Source organism: Mastacembelus armatus, chromosome 14 (genome assembly GCF_900324485.2).
Source record: "Mastacembelus armatus chromosome 14, fMasArm1.2, whole genome shotgun sequence".
In the NCBI taxonomy this organism is placed as follows: domain Eukaryota; kingdom Metazoa; phylum Chordata; class Actinopteri; order Synbranchiformes; family Mastacembelidae; genus Mastacembelus; species Mastacembelus armatus.
Genome location: NC_046646.1, coordinates 19,735,733 through 19,753,382, shown reverse-complemented (window position 1 = coordinate 19,753,382; position 17,650 = coordinate 19,735,733). Strand labels below are relative to the sequence as shown.

Here is a 17,650-nt window from a genome sequence, read left to right as displayed (position 1 = left end):
TGGCAGATGACCTAATTTAACAATGAAATGTAAAAGCAACATGAAGAGGTTGAAAATATGAATATTATAATTTGAACTTCAAAACTTAACTACACTGTTTACTAGACTGTTTGTTTAAAAACCATAGTTTTTACTTATGGCCTGGTTAGTAAAGGACCACATGAAAATTACTGATGTGGTGAGAGACACTTGTATATTGATGGAAGGTAGTTAAAAATTGGAGGCACTTGTACTTTAAATATTTTCCCCTTGTGCAATTTTGTAACTCAAATCTATTTCATTTCAGAGGGAAATACTGTACTTGTTGCTGCATTTCACTTAGCTATCAGTTTTAGTTATAGACAGAAGTGCCCACCAGTATAAGTGGTTCAAAAAGTACTTTTACTCAAATAATAATTTCAGCCGTTTTAAACAAAATGCTAAACATCTCCAGGCTTTTTAACTATAAGGATCTTTTGCTTTTCTTTGTCAAATGTAAACCAGTATCTTTGGCATTTGGACCGTTTCTTACTGAAATATATCTAAAACATGTAAACATACAGTGAACAAAACTAAGCCTTTGTAGTGTTCACAACCAGCATCCATGTGTTATAATCTCCATGCTTAATCTGAAGAAGATTTAACCCACTTCCTAGTGCGCCACATAAAAAACACAGTTTATGAGTCAGGAAGGAAGTATCATAAGTACAAGTTTTGGCACTTCAGCTGCAACACTGGGCCTTTTTGTTTCACTAAACATGAATTTTAAAGTCGACTAATCTTTCTCTTGTTGTTGTTCACCTTCAGGAAATGCAGGGATTAATGGGGGGAAGGAGAATTCTGGTCACAGGTGGATTAAAGTTGTCCCAGAATAGTGATCTTGTGATGTAGACCTTGACCTGCAGGTGATCCAAATTAGGTATGACTGTAACTGCACACAACTGTGGCTTCCATATGAATTAAAAAAAAAAAAAAACATTTTCATTAAGCGTACTGCACTGACCCACACAAGGTTATGATGGTTTGATACTCAGCTGCTGTTTGACTTAAATATATACAGCACAAACATATATTTTCAAATATATGTGAAAAGACAATATAATGAATCATTAAATTAAAATGTGCAGGAACGACAGGATACACACAGACCCTGACCTCCACCAGTGATGGCTGTGACCTACAAAACTGGTGAGCTTTGATGTTCTGGCTTTGTCCTGAGCAATGAAAGTAGGCAGACAGGATGGGCGCAGTGGGCCAAGGCAGAGATTAAGTCGTGTTTTGTTAGTTGTTCTAACACTGGAGCACAGTGTGCAGCCATGACACTTGTTGTGTTTGCAGAGACATCCAGTTCCAGTTGTGTTAGCTTGATAAAAGTGGAAAGAGCAACCCAAAGCAGTGTGAATAGGCAAGGACAAAAGGTGAGACGAGGGGCTAACAGAGTAACATTAGTCAGAGAGCAATGCATGGAGAGGGAGATAATGCAATTTAAAATTCCTTTTTATTTAAAGTAACGTCTCTGGTTGTTATACAAGGCATGAAAAACATTGCACGTGGCTGTTTGATGGAACATAACCAATACAAACAGCAATCCAAACCTTCACATGCAAAACGAAATAAAAATAAACAGCAACAATTAAATAGCAAAGAAAGAGAGCATTTCAATGTCAACACACCTGTGGTAATTCAATGTTCTGCAAACTTGAAATATGTAATATGTAGTTGATTTAAGAACCTTAAGGCATGGCCAGTTTTATTAACGGTCTTATCTATCTGTTGTAATCACTAGTGGGAGTTTTGCAACACATTACAAGTGTCACTGAATGACAGTACTAGTTACAAATAAGGAACCCATGCAGGCCTGCTGATCATATCTGCAACATTCAGTACAAAAGACTGTGGTGTAATACTGAGGAAAAACTAATAGAGACACTCCCTGTGCTGCAGGTCCTGTACTGTATGACGTGCCCCGATGTTTCCAGCCTTAGACAAACCCATTGTAATAGTAGCCTAACAAGTTTAAGCAACTTCAATTCATATCTATATATTTCATATATTTAATTCATATTCCAGAGTTGAAGTCTAAAATGGTGAACAAAAGGAACTAACAAGTAAAGCATTACAATAGATTAGTGTAAGTTTATATTAGTTAATAGATCTTATAGTATAGTGAAGACATGTTCTTACCCTTTCAGACTCTGCCCTTCTTGTTTGAACATCTATGTTAGTATATATTCTCTAGGTGATTGTTACAATATTTCTCAATGTTTTCTGAACTTTTACAAATCAAATAGCCCAGTGAAAATAAGGAAATAATAAAGAAAATAAGATCAGGAAATGATTCCATAAAGAAAATAATCATTAAGCCTAGTTTCACCCTTATATGAAATATTTCAAACAAACTACACCAGTAAAAGCCTTGTTTGCCAATTACTGAGGAATAATGAGAAAAGTAAACCAGTCACAGGGGTCTAGATTGAGGCCTAATTTTGTTTAAATATTTAAGTATGATTACCTGATTATACTTTACTTTTCAATGCAGGACCTTTGCATATGTCTATAGTGTGCTATTATTAGTATATCTTCTATTACCATACTGTACCATTAGTAAAGTTTACATAATGAGGCGTCAGCCAGAGGCTGAACAAGAAAGAGATGTTTAGAATCATGTTGTTTGACAACAGTTCACTGAGTGTATTTGCACATCAAAAAGGTTTTTCTTCCTTTGCGGGACAATGAGAAGGCGAGTGTAATATAGAGGCTGCACATGGAGGTTATACGCAGCTTTAAGAGGGGCGGGAAGTGGGCGGGGCTGGTTTCCACATATGGCAATTTTTACTACGGGAAGGCACGCGCACATACACATAATACACATTGTCTCGCGCAGGTGTGCACGCGCTGTCTCTTAAACGCTTTAACGTTTATTTTTCTTACGTTTCGGCCACCTTTGTCTTCACGCTAATTTAGTTAGACACTGATGGTTAAACTTTAGCTTCAGCACAAACCTAAAGTCTCTTGCGGATTTAGTTCCATTCATAAGTGGAAACTCCACCTCTTCTGCGTCACGATGTTTTTACACATTCCACCCCACACGGGTGATAAAACCGTATAGAGTCCGAGTCGAGCGGGATATTTCACGCACTAACCACGCAGTGTTTTTCTTTTCTTCTCGTCTTCACTATTACCCAGCAGAAGCTACCGAAGGTAACGTTAAAGCCATTCTTTTCTTCCTTGATACGATCAAACATCTGTGGTATGTGACGTTTCCCGGTTAAACCTGCCCGGAGACGTGGACTGATGCAATCACCCTCGTGTGTAACGTTAGTCAGTTGCATTAGCGTTATATTTTAAAACTTTGGTGCTTGGTTCGTTATGTCCATGGATAAATTAGGAGAGTTTCTAGTCGAGTCTTCTCAAAAACTTCCAGTTTATTGGCTGTAACTGCAACTTACGGCGGCTTCATTTGTCTTTTGAGCGGGGAACCATCTCTTGCAACTGCGCAGCCGGAAAACAGAATAGAAACAGGTAATTTAATAAGAGGTGTCCATTTGTGGGGAAACGTTAAAAGGGTTTACTACATTTTCAAAAACATGATTCCACCGGTCCCCATGTTATTGCTGGGGGTTTTCATTGATTGTTTTGGTTCTAGCCGATTAGCACAACTGGGATGTCCTTACAAGGCGTGGGACGAGCGTAGTTAATGCCGCATTCAAAGACTCTTCAAAGGATCGATTTTCTAACAATCAAATGAATTATCCTAAAAAAAATGAATCATTTTGAAAGAACAAAATACGTTTCCAGCTGGTAACATTGTATATAAGACAACCACAAGAAAATGGCGATGCCACGCCGTATTTACCACATTTGTTGTTATTGAGTCGAGGTATGTGCAATGAACAGTTTAACTACGACGTTTCCTAAGTTGTGAAGGCAACGTTAGCACCACGCTAAAGCCACGTAGCTTACTGGTGTTTCGTACCCCGACAGATTATCCAGTGGGACGCCTCAGCATCGGCCAGTATGTTTGCTACTGCCTGTAAGTAAGGATGTTTGTGCTTTAAATGTATTGTTTTCTTACGTCTTTCCTGATTTCTAACGTCTGCTCGAGTGCAATGAAACGAACCGTCCTTCCGGGCGATACTAGACGAGCATGCTGGCACTTGGGTGTTGCCATGTTCGAGTTGCATCAGCCATTCAAAAGGCACACCATAATTAAAATTACAGTGAAATTACTGTGATGGCAAAAACACCTGTGCACATACGGCATGTGTACTATAATTCAGAGCTCCTGGGTGGTGGTTTAGATGTAAACGGGAGTGAAGACGAGAAGTCGGTATAACCAGTTAACAACTTGCGATGTTAGTTACTTTTCTATATCTTGGATTTTACTGGAGTAACTACAGCTCAGGCAACGAAAAGATGAAACGAATTTCCTATGCTGCTGTGAATGTTGGTAATTTAAACGCATCAGATCGATCTTACTCTGAGGAAAAAATATAACACATATTGCCTGGTTATGCTTTACTGCTTCTCAATTGACGATTTGATCAATTTTTGTCATACATGTTGGTGAACTGAATATCTTTGTGCTTTGGACTGTTGCTCATCCAAAACAAGGCATTTGAAGATGCTGCTTCTGGCTGTAGGAAATTATAATACATAAATATTTGAATTTTGAATCATAGATACTTAGAGTTTAATGATACGTAAATATTAGAAACCCTTATATTCATCAAAACTGAAGTTCATAACCTTCAAGGTAAAATTTACTGTGGGATAACTGTGTTAGATTGCATTAGTTTGAGGTAGATGTATTAAAATAAGGCTGGTTACTGCCAACAAATTTAACTTGTTAAGAAGTCTCTTATTTCTGTTTGTCTTAAACCTGATTTAGTTTATTCTACTGTGCCATAGAGCTGTATTGTTCTCTAAAAACAATTTAAAACACATTGACTTACACTGCTTATTCATTACAAAATGCGTGGGCTCAGTTTTATATTTAGCAATTATTTAGCCTAAAATTTCAGTGACTTTAAAGACGTACTGTATGGTAGAGACAATGGTGCACGATGGAGAATGTGGTGGAATGATGCTTGGCTAGCTTGTTGTGACGTATGTTTAGTCTATATTTGAAACAAAGTTTGCAATTTCTGTATATGTCTGACAGACAAGAATACATTTTTGAATGTGATATAGTCATAGTATTTGTATAAGCCACAGTATTCAGCAAAGGAAATGCAACAGGCGTGCAATAGCATTACCCCGTTGACTAATAGGGAGGTACCAAGCAACCTAAACAGAACTACAGGAGACTGGGGCTGTCTCTGAGGTCATTGCTAAGCAAAAACATATGGGGCAAAATGTAGACGCTGGACCGTTTTCGAAATGTTACAAGTTCAGCTGTTTCTTGTGATTACTGATAAGTGAAGTTATCCAGTTACTTTGTCAAAACAGGAAGGGTTTGCATCACACAGTAGTCTACGTATGAGGGTCTGTTTGATATGGACTGGATACATTTTGACATCCACTATCAATAAGTCAAGACTGTGGTCACACAAATATTATTTTCTGTGGAGATTGCATTTGTTTTGAGTAGATTTCTGGGACATGCTGACGTATGTGACATTCTGGTTTCTAAGTAATCAGTGCGTAATTAAATACTTAGAAGGAAAAATTGCATGTACATTTTTCTGCATATGTGGTCTTGTGTGGTCTCTTGTGCTTTGTGATGTGTTATACTTACTATACTATACGCTGTCACATACCATTGCACAGCAAAAGTGGCATTTGACAAGCGAGCTAGCTTTTGGCCAGATGACTTAAAGGGTCGTTCAGTTTAGCCTTCATGTAAAACTGCAGTGAAACTTTTTATGTACAAACATATATTCCTGGCTCAAAAACAGACTGCACCTGAGTTCAAACACCTGGGAAACCATTGTGTGTTTGTGATGCATGAAGAATGATACTGTCTCTTTCTGGGTTATGCAAGGTCAATTTTCCTCTTTTCAGTGGATATTTAGCCACAGACAGTTCTGAACATGTTGTTCTTTTGTTGAGAAAGCTGGTGAGCTAGTGCTATTCTTCTTCTTTTTATTGTCATTAGGTATGGGCAGATTTTCACTTTCTAGTGATTCTAGTAGTTTGACTATATAGCAGAAATCATATTGCTGGTATGGTCATACACTGCATTGTTGTTGTTGACAACAGTTACAGTCAAAACAAAGCCATGTGTTGTTTGTGTGGATTGAACGTGAGCTGCGACACTCTTATAAGGAGGTTAGCAGGTTTGTTACTTCTCGGGGTAATCTTCTTACAGTCTGTGCCAGCAATTACAGCAACGCTAAGTCAAGTAACAGGACCATTATTCCTGAAGCCTGTTGTAACCAGAGCACTGTTGGCCCAAGTTGCTGGGCATAGTCCTCCAAGATAAAGAGCCCTTTAGTTAGTCCCATTTTTAAAAAATGTGCATATTCTCTCGTTGTGTTGTTGAAGAAAATAAACGCTCAGGCAACAAAACAGAAATCGCCTTATCTTCCTTGTTCACTTTTACTTTTTTTCTTGTATATTTGTATTATCAGACACAGAAACTGGCTAGAGTTAGGTCTTTTCATCTGTAGGTGTGTGTGTTTTCATAGGGTATATTTGTTAGCTGCACCTTGCTGAATCTGCTCGCTTACAGAAACGGCCACCCTCGTGAACACCGCAGGGAAAAGATTAGCATTAGATTATGTTAGAGAGATATCAACTGATGTTAAGGTGGCTCTAGCATCACTCTAATGAGACCAACCTTAGGTGAGGTCGTACAGTAATCAGGTCTGCATTGTTTGCAACCTTAAGATAGAAACTGTACCACAGCCCTCTTCTCTGGACATGAAAGGAAAACCCAGACATTTCACAAAGTATTAAATTTCTTCTTCATCTTCATTCAAGGATTAAATTGTCCTCTGGGTATTTTACAGCTTTACAGTTCGCATAGTTTTAGTTAAGCACTTTTGTCCTACTTAGTGAAGGTATGTGCAGTGTCGGGCGAACCCCTGAGGAGATCAGAGCTAGCTTGGCACAGTAGTTTGGTAATAAATGTTTATTGACACAACTGACACTCTCAGATCTCAGTTCCTGGTGTGCAAGTGGAAAAAACTTCTGGAAGGTTACAGGTAGGGAGTGGGAGCATTTCCATCATGGACCAGTTTCCCATCAGTCTTCAGAAGGTCGAGTGTTTATTATTGCGTTTGTCGGGTGTTTGGTGTGTTGGTTTTTATTTCATTGTTTGACATTGTTTGCCTTTTTCTCTCAACACTTAACTACACTAGGCAGGATATTCTCTTTTGAAATAGTAAGACTTGAAGTGCTTTTGATAAATCAGTTGTGTTGCTTTTATGGTATTAATAGAATATCGTCATTGTACTGAAACATTGTGAGGGCTTGTATCCTGTGTGCGAAGGAAAAGAATGAGCCAAAATTAGACTAACATAACATAATCTATAGCTGAAAGATATTTTCACTTTTTTTTGAAGTTGTCTCACATACTCTATGACCCCAAACTCTGCATAAGCTGAGCATATGAAAAAAATTGGGGTAATGCATAGCAGTAGATTACACTTTGTATTTCACAAACAGGCAGTTAACTCAAGTGTCCAACTACTTTGTGTTTTGTAAATCGCTCTGCTGTGCAGGTTGCGGCCCTTTCCTTATATATAATAATTCAGATTTTCCCACCACTGTTGTGCAGTGTTGTCACTTCCTGACAAAATTCTTATAACTGTGAGCAGCAGAACACAAACAAAACAGGTGAAAACAAGGTTGTGTTATGTTTCTTTTCCTGAAACTTAATGCAAGTCGAAAGAGGAATATTTGCATGTTGTAACTATAACAGTACTTTAACTTAGGGTCTAACTGGACACAAGTTTTGATTGAAAATTTAACAAAAAATTAGTAGAAAATATTTAAGACATCTTGCAGGAGGCACCTTTTGCTTCTGAGGTTTCAGTCACACATTGAGTGTCAACAGGCTTTTTGGCCAACCTCTACTCCAGGTAGAGGTACTGTGCCGTCAGGGTTAGTGTTTCACTTGTTCTCTTTGCTGCCTGATGGGTGGAGTGACTGATCTGCCTGAAATGCCTGTTCACCTTCTCAGTATTCACGTCAAGGAATCCAGTGTCACTACATTCATAGCCTGAGACAGGTGCCTCTGCTACTGCTCTGCTTTGAATCCTCTTACTGGAAAAATCGCAAAACTGATCTTTGCTACTAAATTTTAAGAGAAATACAACTTCAATGTCAAGATAAAGTTAGAGTACATAAATGACTCACATTTAATGGTTAGTCATAATCATTTTAGTTGTAGTCATAAAAATAGTGTAGTATTTGCAGATAAGAAACTTGCTTTTGCCCTTGATATTAGAAGCTTTTTGCCTACATTTACATGTGTCAGTAAATTGCAATTGCGTGCAAATTTATTTATGGTAATTGAGAAAATACTTTCCCCACCAACCTGGTGGTTTTATAACACCACAAAATCACACAGCTCTATTTTGAAAACTGGAGTGAAAACATGGGATAAGATGACAGGATGGACTAAACCTTTTTAGCCAAGATAAATGTTGACTGGTTACTGCAATTCACACACACATCCCCATTTCCTATGGAAATTATTTATAAAAGATTGTGTATTATACCTCTGTGATTTAAGGATGTATCATAAGTGTTAGTTGCTGCAGGAGTAGCCTCATGAGCACGTTTCATCAGAATTTTAATTGGGTAGTCCATAATGGTGGGGTCAACCTACCACCCCAACCTGTTTCAGTAATAGGACTTCTCGAACCATGCTACACAGCAGGGAGTACAAAATGAAATCTAGCCTATACATAACTGACATTTAGAGACAAACATTTTCTAAATTAAATAGCTATAAGCAATGCAGTTAATAGCACTGATTCTAATTCTTAAAGTGATTTTAATTCCACTGGATCTGGCCCACATGGAGTGTGTATGCATTGTACATTACCAGAATATAACATACAGTTAATTAACACATGGACTTACATTTGTTTTTTTGTTTGTTTGTTTTTGGACATAGACGTCATCATCTCAGTCCTTACGTTGTGTTCAATGAGTGATTTATGTCAAGCTTGTGTGTGTGTTGATCCAACCAGGACTCTTGACTGCCGTAAAAGACAAACAGAAAACACCATAAACTCTGGTCAATTGTTTTGCTAAGTGTCCTTGGCCTGTTATGAACTGTTCTTGTGTCTGTGTGTGCATATTTTTTTGGAGAAACCAATGTAATTCCCTATCGCTCATCCCCTCCTAAGTTGACAAGTTCATTAATGTAGTCACATTGCTGCTGTCCTTGAGGATGGTGCTTGATCTGTATGTAAATCCATAAATCTGAATTGACATTGTCAACATTTTCTTGTAGCTTTACGTGTTGGCTAGGGTCAGTTTTTCAGGTGGTGTGTTTTATCTAGGCCTGTATATCAACTTTCTCCCAGTGCAGCTGGTTCACCTTATCAAGCTGCTGGTTCATGCTGTCCTCCTGTGCCTTGTTGATATTAGTTTGCAGAACGTATTGTCCCTTCACAGCTTTTGCCTTTCTCAGGCTTCTCCCTGTCAGCTTTTTTTCTACTGAAAAATATAATACCAGTAGTAGTGTGCTCCTCCTCACAGTAAGAGAGTAATGAGGCTAGGTGTTCTTTTGTTTTTAATAAGGGTGTGTACTACGGAATGTTTTTGTCGTGCAAAATTATGTTTAGATTCACATCTAGTGGTAGGTTTTCTTTTATGGGGACCTTTTGTGCTCCATTGCATCTTGTGATTTGCTACTAAGCTGTATGAGGTTGAGGCATGAATTCCTGGAAGTTGCACAGCTGGTATTTATAGAGGCCCCCATATAGTGGACGCTATCTTTTTATTTGCCTTAGAGAAGAATATTCTAGGAAAGTTTCGAACATCGCTAGTATTACCCATGTATCAAAATCCTGTTACAAAACTGCGTGTGATAGCAACTATACAAATAAACGTGAACAGTTATTGATACAAGGTTCTCTGATTTATTTGTATAGCCTTGGTGGGAGGGAACACACCCTGGAGCAGAGTTAATTTATAACCCTGGCATGGTTTCCCTTCAGTTTGAACACCCTTTCACCTTTGGTAGATTTCACTGTTGCAAAGAGGTGATGGAATAATCCCAGGGCACAGTACCAAACATGGAGCTGTGAGAAATGTAATCTTTGGCAGGTACTGAATAGTTCCTTGTTTTAAGCTCTTGTTTTCTTGTTGTGTTTCTTCACAGGGTTCTAATCTGCTGCTACAAACACTGTGACCAGACCTGCCACTTCTGTCTGCTCAAGTGACTGCACACACATCTAGACTAGAGGGCCAGTTGGTTTACCTACCCCATCTGCCCAAAGTACATCCACTCTGTCCACTGACAGTTGTTCTGTTTAAGCTGTGTCAATCACACACACCCACATAAGGATTTAAAACACATAGCCTGGTTCAGCACCCACACACAGTCACAGCAAATATGGCCAACAAACTGTCCAACTTTGGCAAAATGCTGCTGCGTCGCAGAGTATTAGACTTCTCTGCTGAAGAGACCCAGTTTTCCCGTTGCCTGTCCACCCTGGACCTTATTGCGTTGGGAGTGGGCTCCACACTCGGCGCTGGTGTCTATGTCCTCGCTGGCGAGGTTGCCAGAGAGAAGGCAGGACCTGCCATTGTCCTCTGCTTCCTCATTGCTGCTCTGTCCTCCATGTTGGCTGGCCTATGCTATGCTGAATTTGGTGCCCGTGTTCCCAAAACTGGTTCTGCATACCTTTACAGCTATGTCACAGTAGGAGAAATTTGGGCCTTCATCACAGGCTGGAACCTTATCCTGTCCTATGTGATAGGTGAGTTTTCTAAAATTTCAGTGGATCTGTGCTTTTTATGTTTGATTTTCCTGTAGCAACAAGCCCAATCATTTAATACATTTTTTTACTGTGTTTAAATCACATAACAATAGAAAGGAAGAATTGTTTTCCGTCACCACGCTGTTGACATTTATGTCTCTGTCCTTTTCTTTAGGTACAGCCAGTGTGGCCAGGGCATGGAGCTCAACCTTTGACAACCTGGTTGAACAAAAGATCTCTGCCTTCTTTAAAGCCTTCATGGCAATGGAAGTGCCAGGGGGAGTGCTTGCAGAGTACCCTGACCTATTTGCACTCATCCTGGTCCTCCTGCTCACTGGTGAGTTAGCCCTGGACATTCTTAGTGGCTTCCAGGGTTTTCTCTGGGGGCTCCAGGATAAATATGAGAGACTGTGACATGATTTATATTATGGCCATTTCAGCATTGCTTTAAAAACATTACGCAACTGTTCTCACACTAATATTGCAGCTAGTGGCGTGCCAGTAACAGTGTTAGAATGAAATAATTTGTTGATTGGTGTAGCTGACTGATGGTCTGTTGGAAGTGATGAAATACGAACACATCCACCCACATAGCAGGACATGTTGTTATTGATGCTGAAAAACCAAATCTCTCTCTCTTTCTGTGTTACATCCCTCTCTCTTGCTATCTTCTTCCTCCTTTCTGCCCTTTCTGCCCTCAGGACTTCTGGCCTTTGGTGTGAGTGAGTCAGCTTTGGTGAATAAGATCTTCACAGGCATAAACCTGGTGGTTCTGGGCTTCATTATCATCTCTGGCTTTGTGAAGGGGAACACAGCCAACTGGAACCTGACAGACGCAGACTACTTAGACTACATCAACCGCACAAACAGCAGCAAGATAGAGTTAGTATTTGACAACTATCATCAAATAAACTTTTATCATTTCATCTGCTTTTGTCTTTTTGGTCTGTTAACCATAAGGTGTGTCCCCTATTCTCCCACTTAGACATGAGACAGAATTTGGCGGTGGAGGCTTTGCTCCATTTGGCCTCTCTGGAATCCTGTCTGGAGCCGCCACCTGCTTCTATGCCTTTGTGGGCTTTGACTGCATCGCCACAACAAGTGAGTGGTTTTATTTAAATGATAAACATTGTAGAGAGGAGGAGTCACTAGTCTAGTTGAATAGAAAATGGACATATGTAGATCATTATTACAATTACAATAATTCATTGGAGGGCTTGGACCACTAGCTCTTTAAAACTACAACTCATATCGAGCACACTATTTCTTTCAATATTGCATAAGTACGTCTGTGATATTGTGATATATATGGTACGTCTGTTGTCCTATATTGTAAAAGCAGAGTTAAGTAACTTAGAATCAAATGAGCGAGATCCAGGTCCTAGGAAGATTGCATGCGTTTGTAGTTTATCTTTGAACCAGCTTAAAACCTTGCCTGTTGTCTGTTCCCCTTGTCCCATGTGACCACTTCATATCAGCTAATCCTCTTCTTTCTTTTTTTTCTTTTTTCTTGTCCTCAGGTGAAGAAGCGAAGAACCCCATGCGTTCTATACCTGTCGGGATTGTAGCCTCTCTGCTGATCTGTTTCTTTGCCTACTTCGGTGTGTCTGCTGCTCTGACCTTGATGATGCCATACTACGAGCTGAACACCCAGAGTCCTCTGCCCGAGGCCTTCAGCTACGTCGGCTGGGCTCCTGCCAGATACATTGTGGCTGTGGGCTCCCTCTGTGCTCTGTCAACCAGGTAGGACAGAAGGAAGTGTAACTCTGTTCTCATCACAAAGTGTTCCTTGCACGACACTGCAAAGCTCTTTAACACAAAATATTCAGATGTTTTTCTAACTCTTGATCATCTTGCAGTCTCCTAGGCTCAATGTTTCCCATGCCTCGAGTTATATACGCCATGGCAGAAGACGGGCTGCTGTTCCGTGGTCTGTCGAGGATGAATGCTCGTACTAAGACACCTCTCCTGGCTACTGTTGTTTCTGGCATCGTTGCATGTAAGTTCATTGTCTCTATAGGCCTGTTTTTCATGCTTTCATTTTTAATTTTCTTTTCTCTTGTCTCGGACGCTGTCGGACATTGCGCTTATGACTCATCTAGTGACGTCACTCCCTGGCCAATCAGTGGCCCGCAGTCTGACGTCACATTTTAGTATTGGCTCAGCTCACTTGGAACCCAGAAAATAAATTTCAATAATATTTATATGTTTTGTAAACATTTGTTTATACATTTTAAATACATAAGATTTACTAAAAGCGTACCTGCTACCAGGTACTATCCCCTCATGGAAAACCCCCAAACCTGCGACTCGAGTCGAGTAGTGCTAGTGGTTAAAGCCCCATAACAGCCTCACGTGTCTGCTCACGATCGGTAACACTTTCATCTGCAGAATAGTTTGTAAAATCAGATACATTTTTTTGTCTGTGTTGAACCATCAAAATCTGACTGTAGGCTGGACACACACTAGACGATTTTAAAATCTTGACAGAGTTTTAAAAACGTGGGAGACCACAGACATAAGGACAGTGTCAGATTTTTAATATTACATTGGGCATGAAATCGGGCCTAAAATCGTCTAGTGTGTGCAGAGATGTGTTGCAGTGTGAATCTAACAGTTTTTTTTTTTTTTTTTGTCTTCCTGTTTCAGCTCTGATGGCCTTCCTGTTTGACTTGGCAGCTCTGGTTGACCTCATGTCTATTGGAACTCTCTTGGCTTATTCTTTAGTGGCCATCTGTGTCCTGATTCTCAGGTAAGCACCTTTATTCTCTACTAGCAAAGGCTTAAGGTTTCTGGAGTTGTAATCATGTGCTAATTACTCCATAGCAGTTTCTCTCCAATGTTTTTGTCAGTTTTATAGTGGAGTTATGTCATAATCTGTGTAGAGCTGACACACAAGGGTCACAGGAGCTTTACACAGGCTCTGATGTCATTCTCATGTCTATATTAGGCTTGTTAACCTGTATCAAAAGTATGTTTTTGCAGTAGAATATATGTATTTTATTAAATCCTTTTTATGCAGTGAATAGATGAATTCCCTGTTATGTCACTGAAAATAACCTTTGGTTTTACTCACTCCACAGGTACCAGCCAGGCATTCTAAATTCTTCAAGCCAGACAGAGAGGCTGGTACAAGATGTGGGAGGGGAGAAGGTGGCCTCAAATGGAGAAGACAGCTGTGATAACTTTGGCATGGAGACCTTTACTGCCAAGCTGCTCTTTCGCCCAAGCGGAAAGGCTCCCACAAAGATCTCTGGGAACATTGTCTACGTTACAACTGCTATTATTTGTAAGTATGTCATGGAAATGGGTTAAAAATTGAGCTTGTTGTCATCTGAGAAAAAAAAAACAAAAACATATATATATATGTTTTTTTTTGGTTTTGTTTTGTTTTTTTTGTTTTTACAGACAATAATACTGTATATGCTCATTTGCTTCTCCTCTTCTCTCTATGCAGCGGTATTTATCATTATACTATGTGTTATCCTGGCCAACTATCTGACAGAGCTGCTGACAGGGCAAGTAGAGATTGTGGTGCCTTGTGTCATTTTGACCCTTTTGTGTGGCATCTGTGTTGTTATCATCTGGAGGCAACCTGAGAGTAAAGAGGCACTCACCTTCAAGGTAACTATCAAATCCTGTGTGTGCAGCCTTTTTTTGTTTTTTCTTTTGCTCTTTGTTTTGAAATAACTTTGCATTAGTGACTGACACTGTCTTGGCAGTTGAGTGGGTTAGACACCCACTTATTTCTGATGTTATTTTGGTTTGTCTTTTTATCCGTCTCTGTGCTACCTAGTGCAGAAACACTTATATTTTAAACTCTAGTTTTAATGACTTTGGCTCTTTCCCCTCAAGGTCCCTCTTCTTCCCTGGTTGCCCCTGTTCAGTGTTTTTGTCAACATCTACCTCATGATGCAGCTAGACCTGAGTACATGGTGTCGTTTCACTGTCTGGATGATTATTGGTAAATTTAAGCATTAATTCTTTTTTTTATTTTTTATTTATTTATTATTTCTATACAGTCTTTTTCATAACTTCCTGTTGCCTCTGTCCTCCTCTAGGTTTTGCCATCTACTTCTTCTATGGTATTAAGAACAGCAGTGAAGCTACCAACAGGTTACCTTCATGCAAATATGAGTTGGCGCTTGACAACAAGCATGCAATTTCCAAAGGAACTCCTGATGAAAGTGATGTGGAATCAGGTAGCACCCCTTGATACACACTGACATAGACCTTGGGAGTGTTTCAGAGCATCTACACTTGTTTTGGCAGTTTGGGTATACTGGCAACCACGTGCTGCAGTGTAGGCGGCCTGGAATGCAGCCTGGGGTTTAAATGGAGGAGAGGTGAGAAAATGCCAGCCACATCTTACCTCCGATTTGGAGGCTGATTAACTTGATGGCTAGAGGCTGTGATAGAGCTGCTAGCTGGCCCATGTGTCTGTTTAATCTGTCTGTGTGCTTAGTTTTAGCACTCTGGAAATATTTACCTGTAATACAGTAATACATGCTTTGAATGGACCCAACTAATGAAGAGTATAGCAGAACTCTGCTTTTTTTTTTTTTTTCTTTCAATTTCAAGCTGTTAACTGTAAAAATGACAAACTTGACCCTTTTTATGTTTTTTGCTACTTCTCCGTTACTGGTGTGCTGTGGCTGTGTGGACCACTGTGGGTGAAAAACAACTACTATGAAAATGACTAATTTATTACTTGAGCCTGAGAGTTTACAATCAAGACACTTGGATCAATGACCTAGAAGTGTTTCAAAAACAAGATTTTTATAAGCAGAAGGCTGCCAAAAGGGTAAAATGATGAGGAGTTCGTTCTTATGAATAGCTTACGGCAGAGTAAAGCAGCTCCTAGTGTATTAGTCCTTGTTTACTGCAGTAACCTGTTTGTAAACAGCTGTGTTGAAGCTCTGTGTGTGTGAGTTCACTGCAGTTAGATCAGTAGCATATGGTCAGAATTATCTGTGCAGTTTAGTGTCTGAGGCTGAACTAATTTGCTTTACAAATTGATTTGAGTTTTTAAGATGCTGTTGCCCTTGTGCTGCTTCCAGAGAACAGCTATCAAATGTGATGAAATGCTTTTAACATGGACATGGCTAATGTTGACTGAATTTTAGGTCATCAATGTATGTAGTTTGTCAATTCTAAATTACGTACTTGCATCTGATATTGTTGATTGGATTTAAATAGCTGCTTTCCAGCCATTTCCGCAAGTGTTTAGATTTACTTGTTGAAAGCTCATTAGCCTCATCAAGTTATTTACTGAAGACAGAAAAAGGATGTTTTCAAACTTCTGTTAATACACGATGAATTGTCTGTAGCTGATGTCTGTTCTATGCCTGTCAGATCTGGGCGCTGCAGTGTTTGTTTCTGAACAAGGGTGTGTCTTTCACCACCACCAAAATATCTTCCCATTTTGTTCATAATTCCTTGTGAAAAGACTGTTTTTTCACAAAGATTCTTCTTTAGTTTCAATTGAAACGTTCTTGGCAGCTTTGTCTGTTGAGTTCCCATCACTTTTTATTACTTTTTTTCTACATGTGTTTATTCTCATAGAACTGTTAATATTTAAATGTTTATAGTATTGTTGGTTTGCAGTAACATCTTTTTGGATTTCAGTGTATGTGCTTTTTAGATGTTAATGTATTATAATCATTACATGTACAGTTTTTAGATTAGACAACATTTTCATGTTGTTTTTCCTTTCTTTTTTTGTTTTTTTGAGTCACCATCACATTTAACCTTTTTTCCTGACTGATTGAAGATGTTTTTGGAAATTGCTTTCCAATACAAAGAATGACCACTTAGTGGTCTCTAAATTGTGTAGTTATAAATGTATTTACACCAGTTCTCTGGAGTTCTATAACTTATTAATAGCTTTTTTGTTTTAGCAAAGTGCTTTACTGTAGAGTGTACAGTATTTGTTTATAGCTGTATCTTTATTTGTATAATGCTGTAAATTATGCAAACATATTTCTTTAAAAATATGACCTGAAGTATAATTTGGTAAAAGATGTAAAATACACAAGAAGGCGCTGGATTTTACGCTTATGCTGGTGATATCCAAATTATACCAATTTCAGTCCCTTTTTATATAAAACTGTAAATATTGACTCATTTCTGAAGATTAAAAAGCTGTGCCTAAACACCACTGTTTGGGAAATACACCCCCTATTAACACATCAGAACTTGACATAGCTCCTAAAATGTCTGAGGAAAGATTGAATTCAGCCTGATAAGATTACTCAAACAATTCATGAGCTACAGTCATGGTCATGGTCTATGAATTATGGCCAAAATATGATGCAACTCAAATCTCAAGTGGAGATTTTAGTTTAAAGTTCTAATGTCATTGTTAGGTCACAGGATGATTTAATTTAGCTTTAAAAGTACATGTGACTAATAACACATATCTCCTCACACCTATCCCCTGTGCCTTTAAGTAATCAATATGATCATCTCCCCTCTCAACGCTGTCCCACCAACAGCAATGAACTATTTTTGTCTTTTTGTTCAATATCCTGTACATATCACCCCCATGTATAAAATCAGTTTGTTTCAATGTTTTTTTGAATAAAAATTTGCGGCAAATTAGAAGTATTGTTGTTTCACCTACCTCATCACTCAACTATGTAAATGCAATCTGTTTAAACTGAGTCTGCTCTTGGGATGTGTTACGTTACAGTTTCTGACAGCGTGCAGTAACAAGCCCTGCACTCATTCAAAATGTTGAAGCAAGGAGTTCCCCTTGTTACTGCTCAAGTCAAAGGTAA

At 39.0% G+C, this 17,650-nt stretch overlaps 1 protein-coding gene across 7 annotated transcripts; it reads left to right on the top strand.

Annotated features, from left to right (window-relative positions):
• Positions 1–651: 651 nt before the first annotated feature.
• On the top strand, positions 652–17,474 carry slc7a3a (solute carrier family 7 member 3a). 7 transcript variants are annotated; one of them, XM_026327668.2, is made up of 13 exons: positions 652–898; positions 1,107–1,167; positions 10,268–10,868; positions 11,044–11,205; positions 11,570–11,750; positions 11,854–11,969; positions 12,389–12,611; positions 12,728–12,867; positions 13,518–13,620; positions 13,952–14,157; positions 14,326–14,492; positions 14,724–14,832; positions 14,930–15,084. In XM_026327668.2, the coding sequence occupies exons 3-13, from the start codon at positions 10,502–10,504 to the stop codon at positions 15,082–15,084; spliced, it is 1,929 nt and encodes a 642-aa protein (XP_026183453.1). In that variant the 5' UTR covers positions 652–898; positions 1,107–1,167; positions 10,268–10,501. The 7 variants fall into 7 exon arrangements, with proteins under 7 accessions (XP_026183453.1, XP_026183455.1, XP_026183451.1 ...); XM_026327670.2 differs by lacking the exons at positions 652–898; positions 1,107–1,167 and adding exons at positions 2,875–3,180; positions 3,964–4,012; XM_026327666.2 differs by lacking the exons at positions 652–898; positions 1,107–1,167 and adding an exon at positions 2,875–3,180.
• The last annotated feature ends 176 nt before the right edge of the window (positions 17,475–17,650 follow it).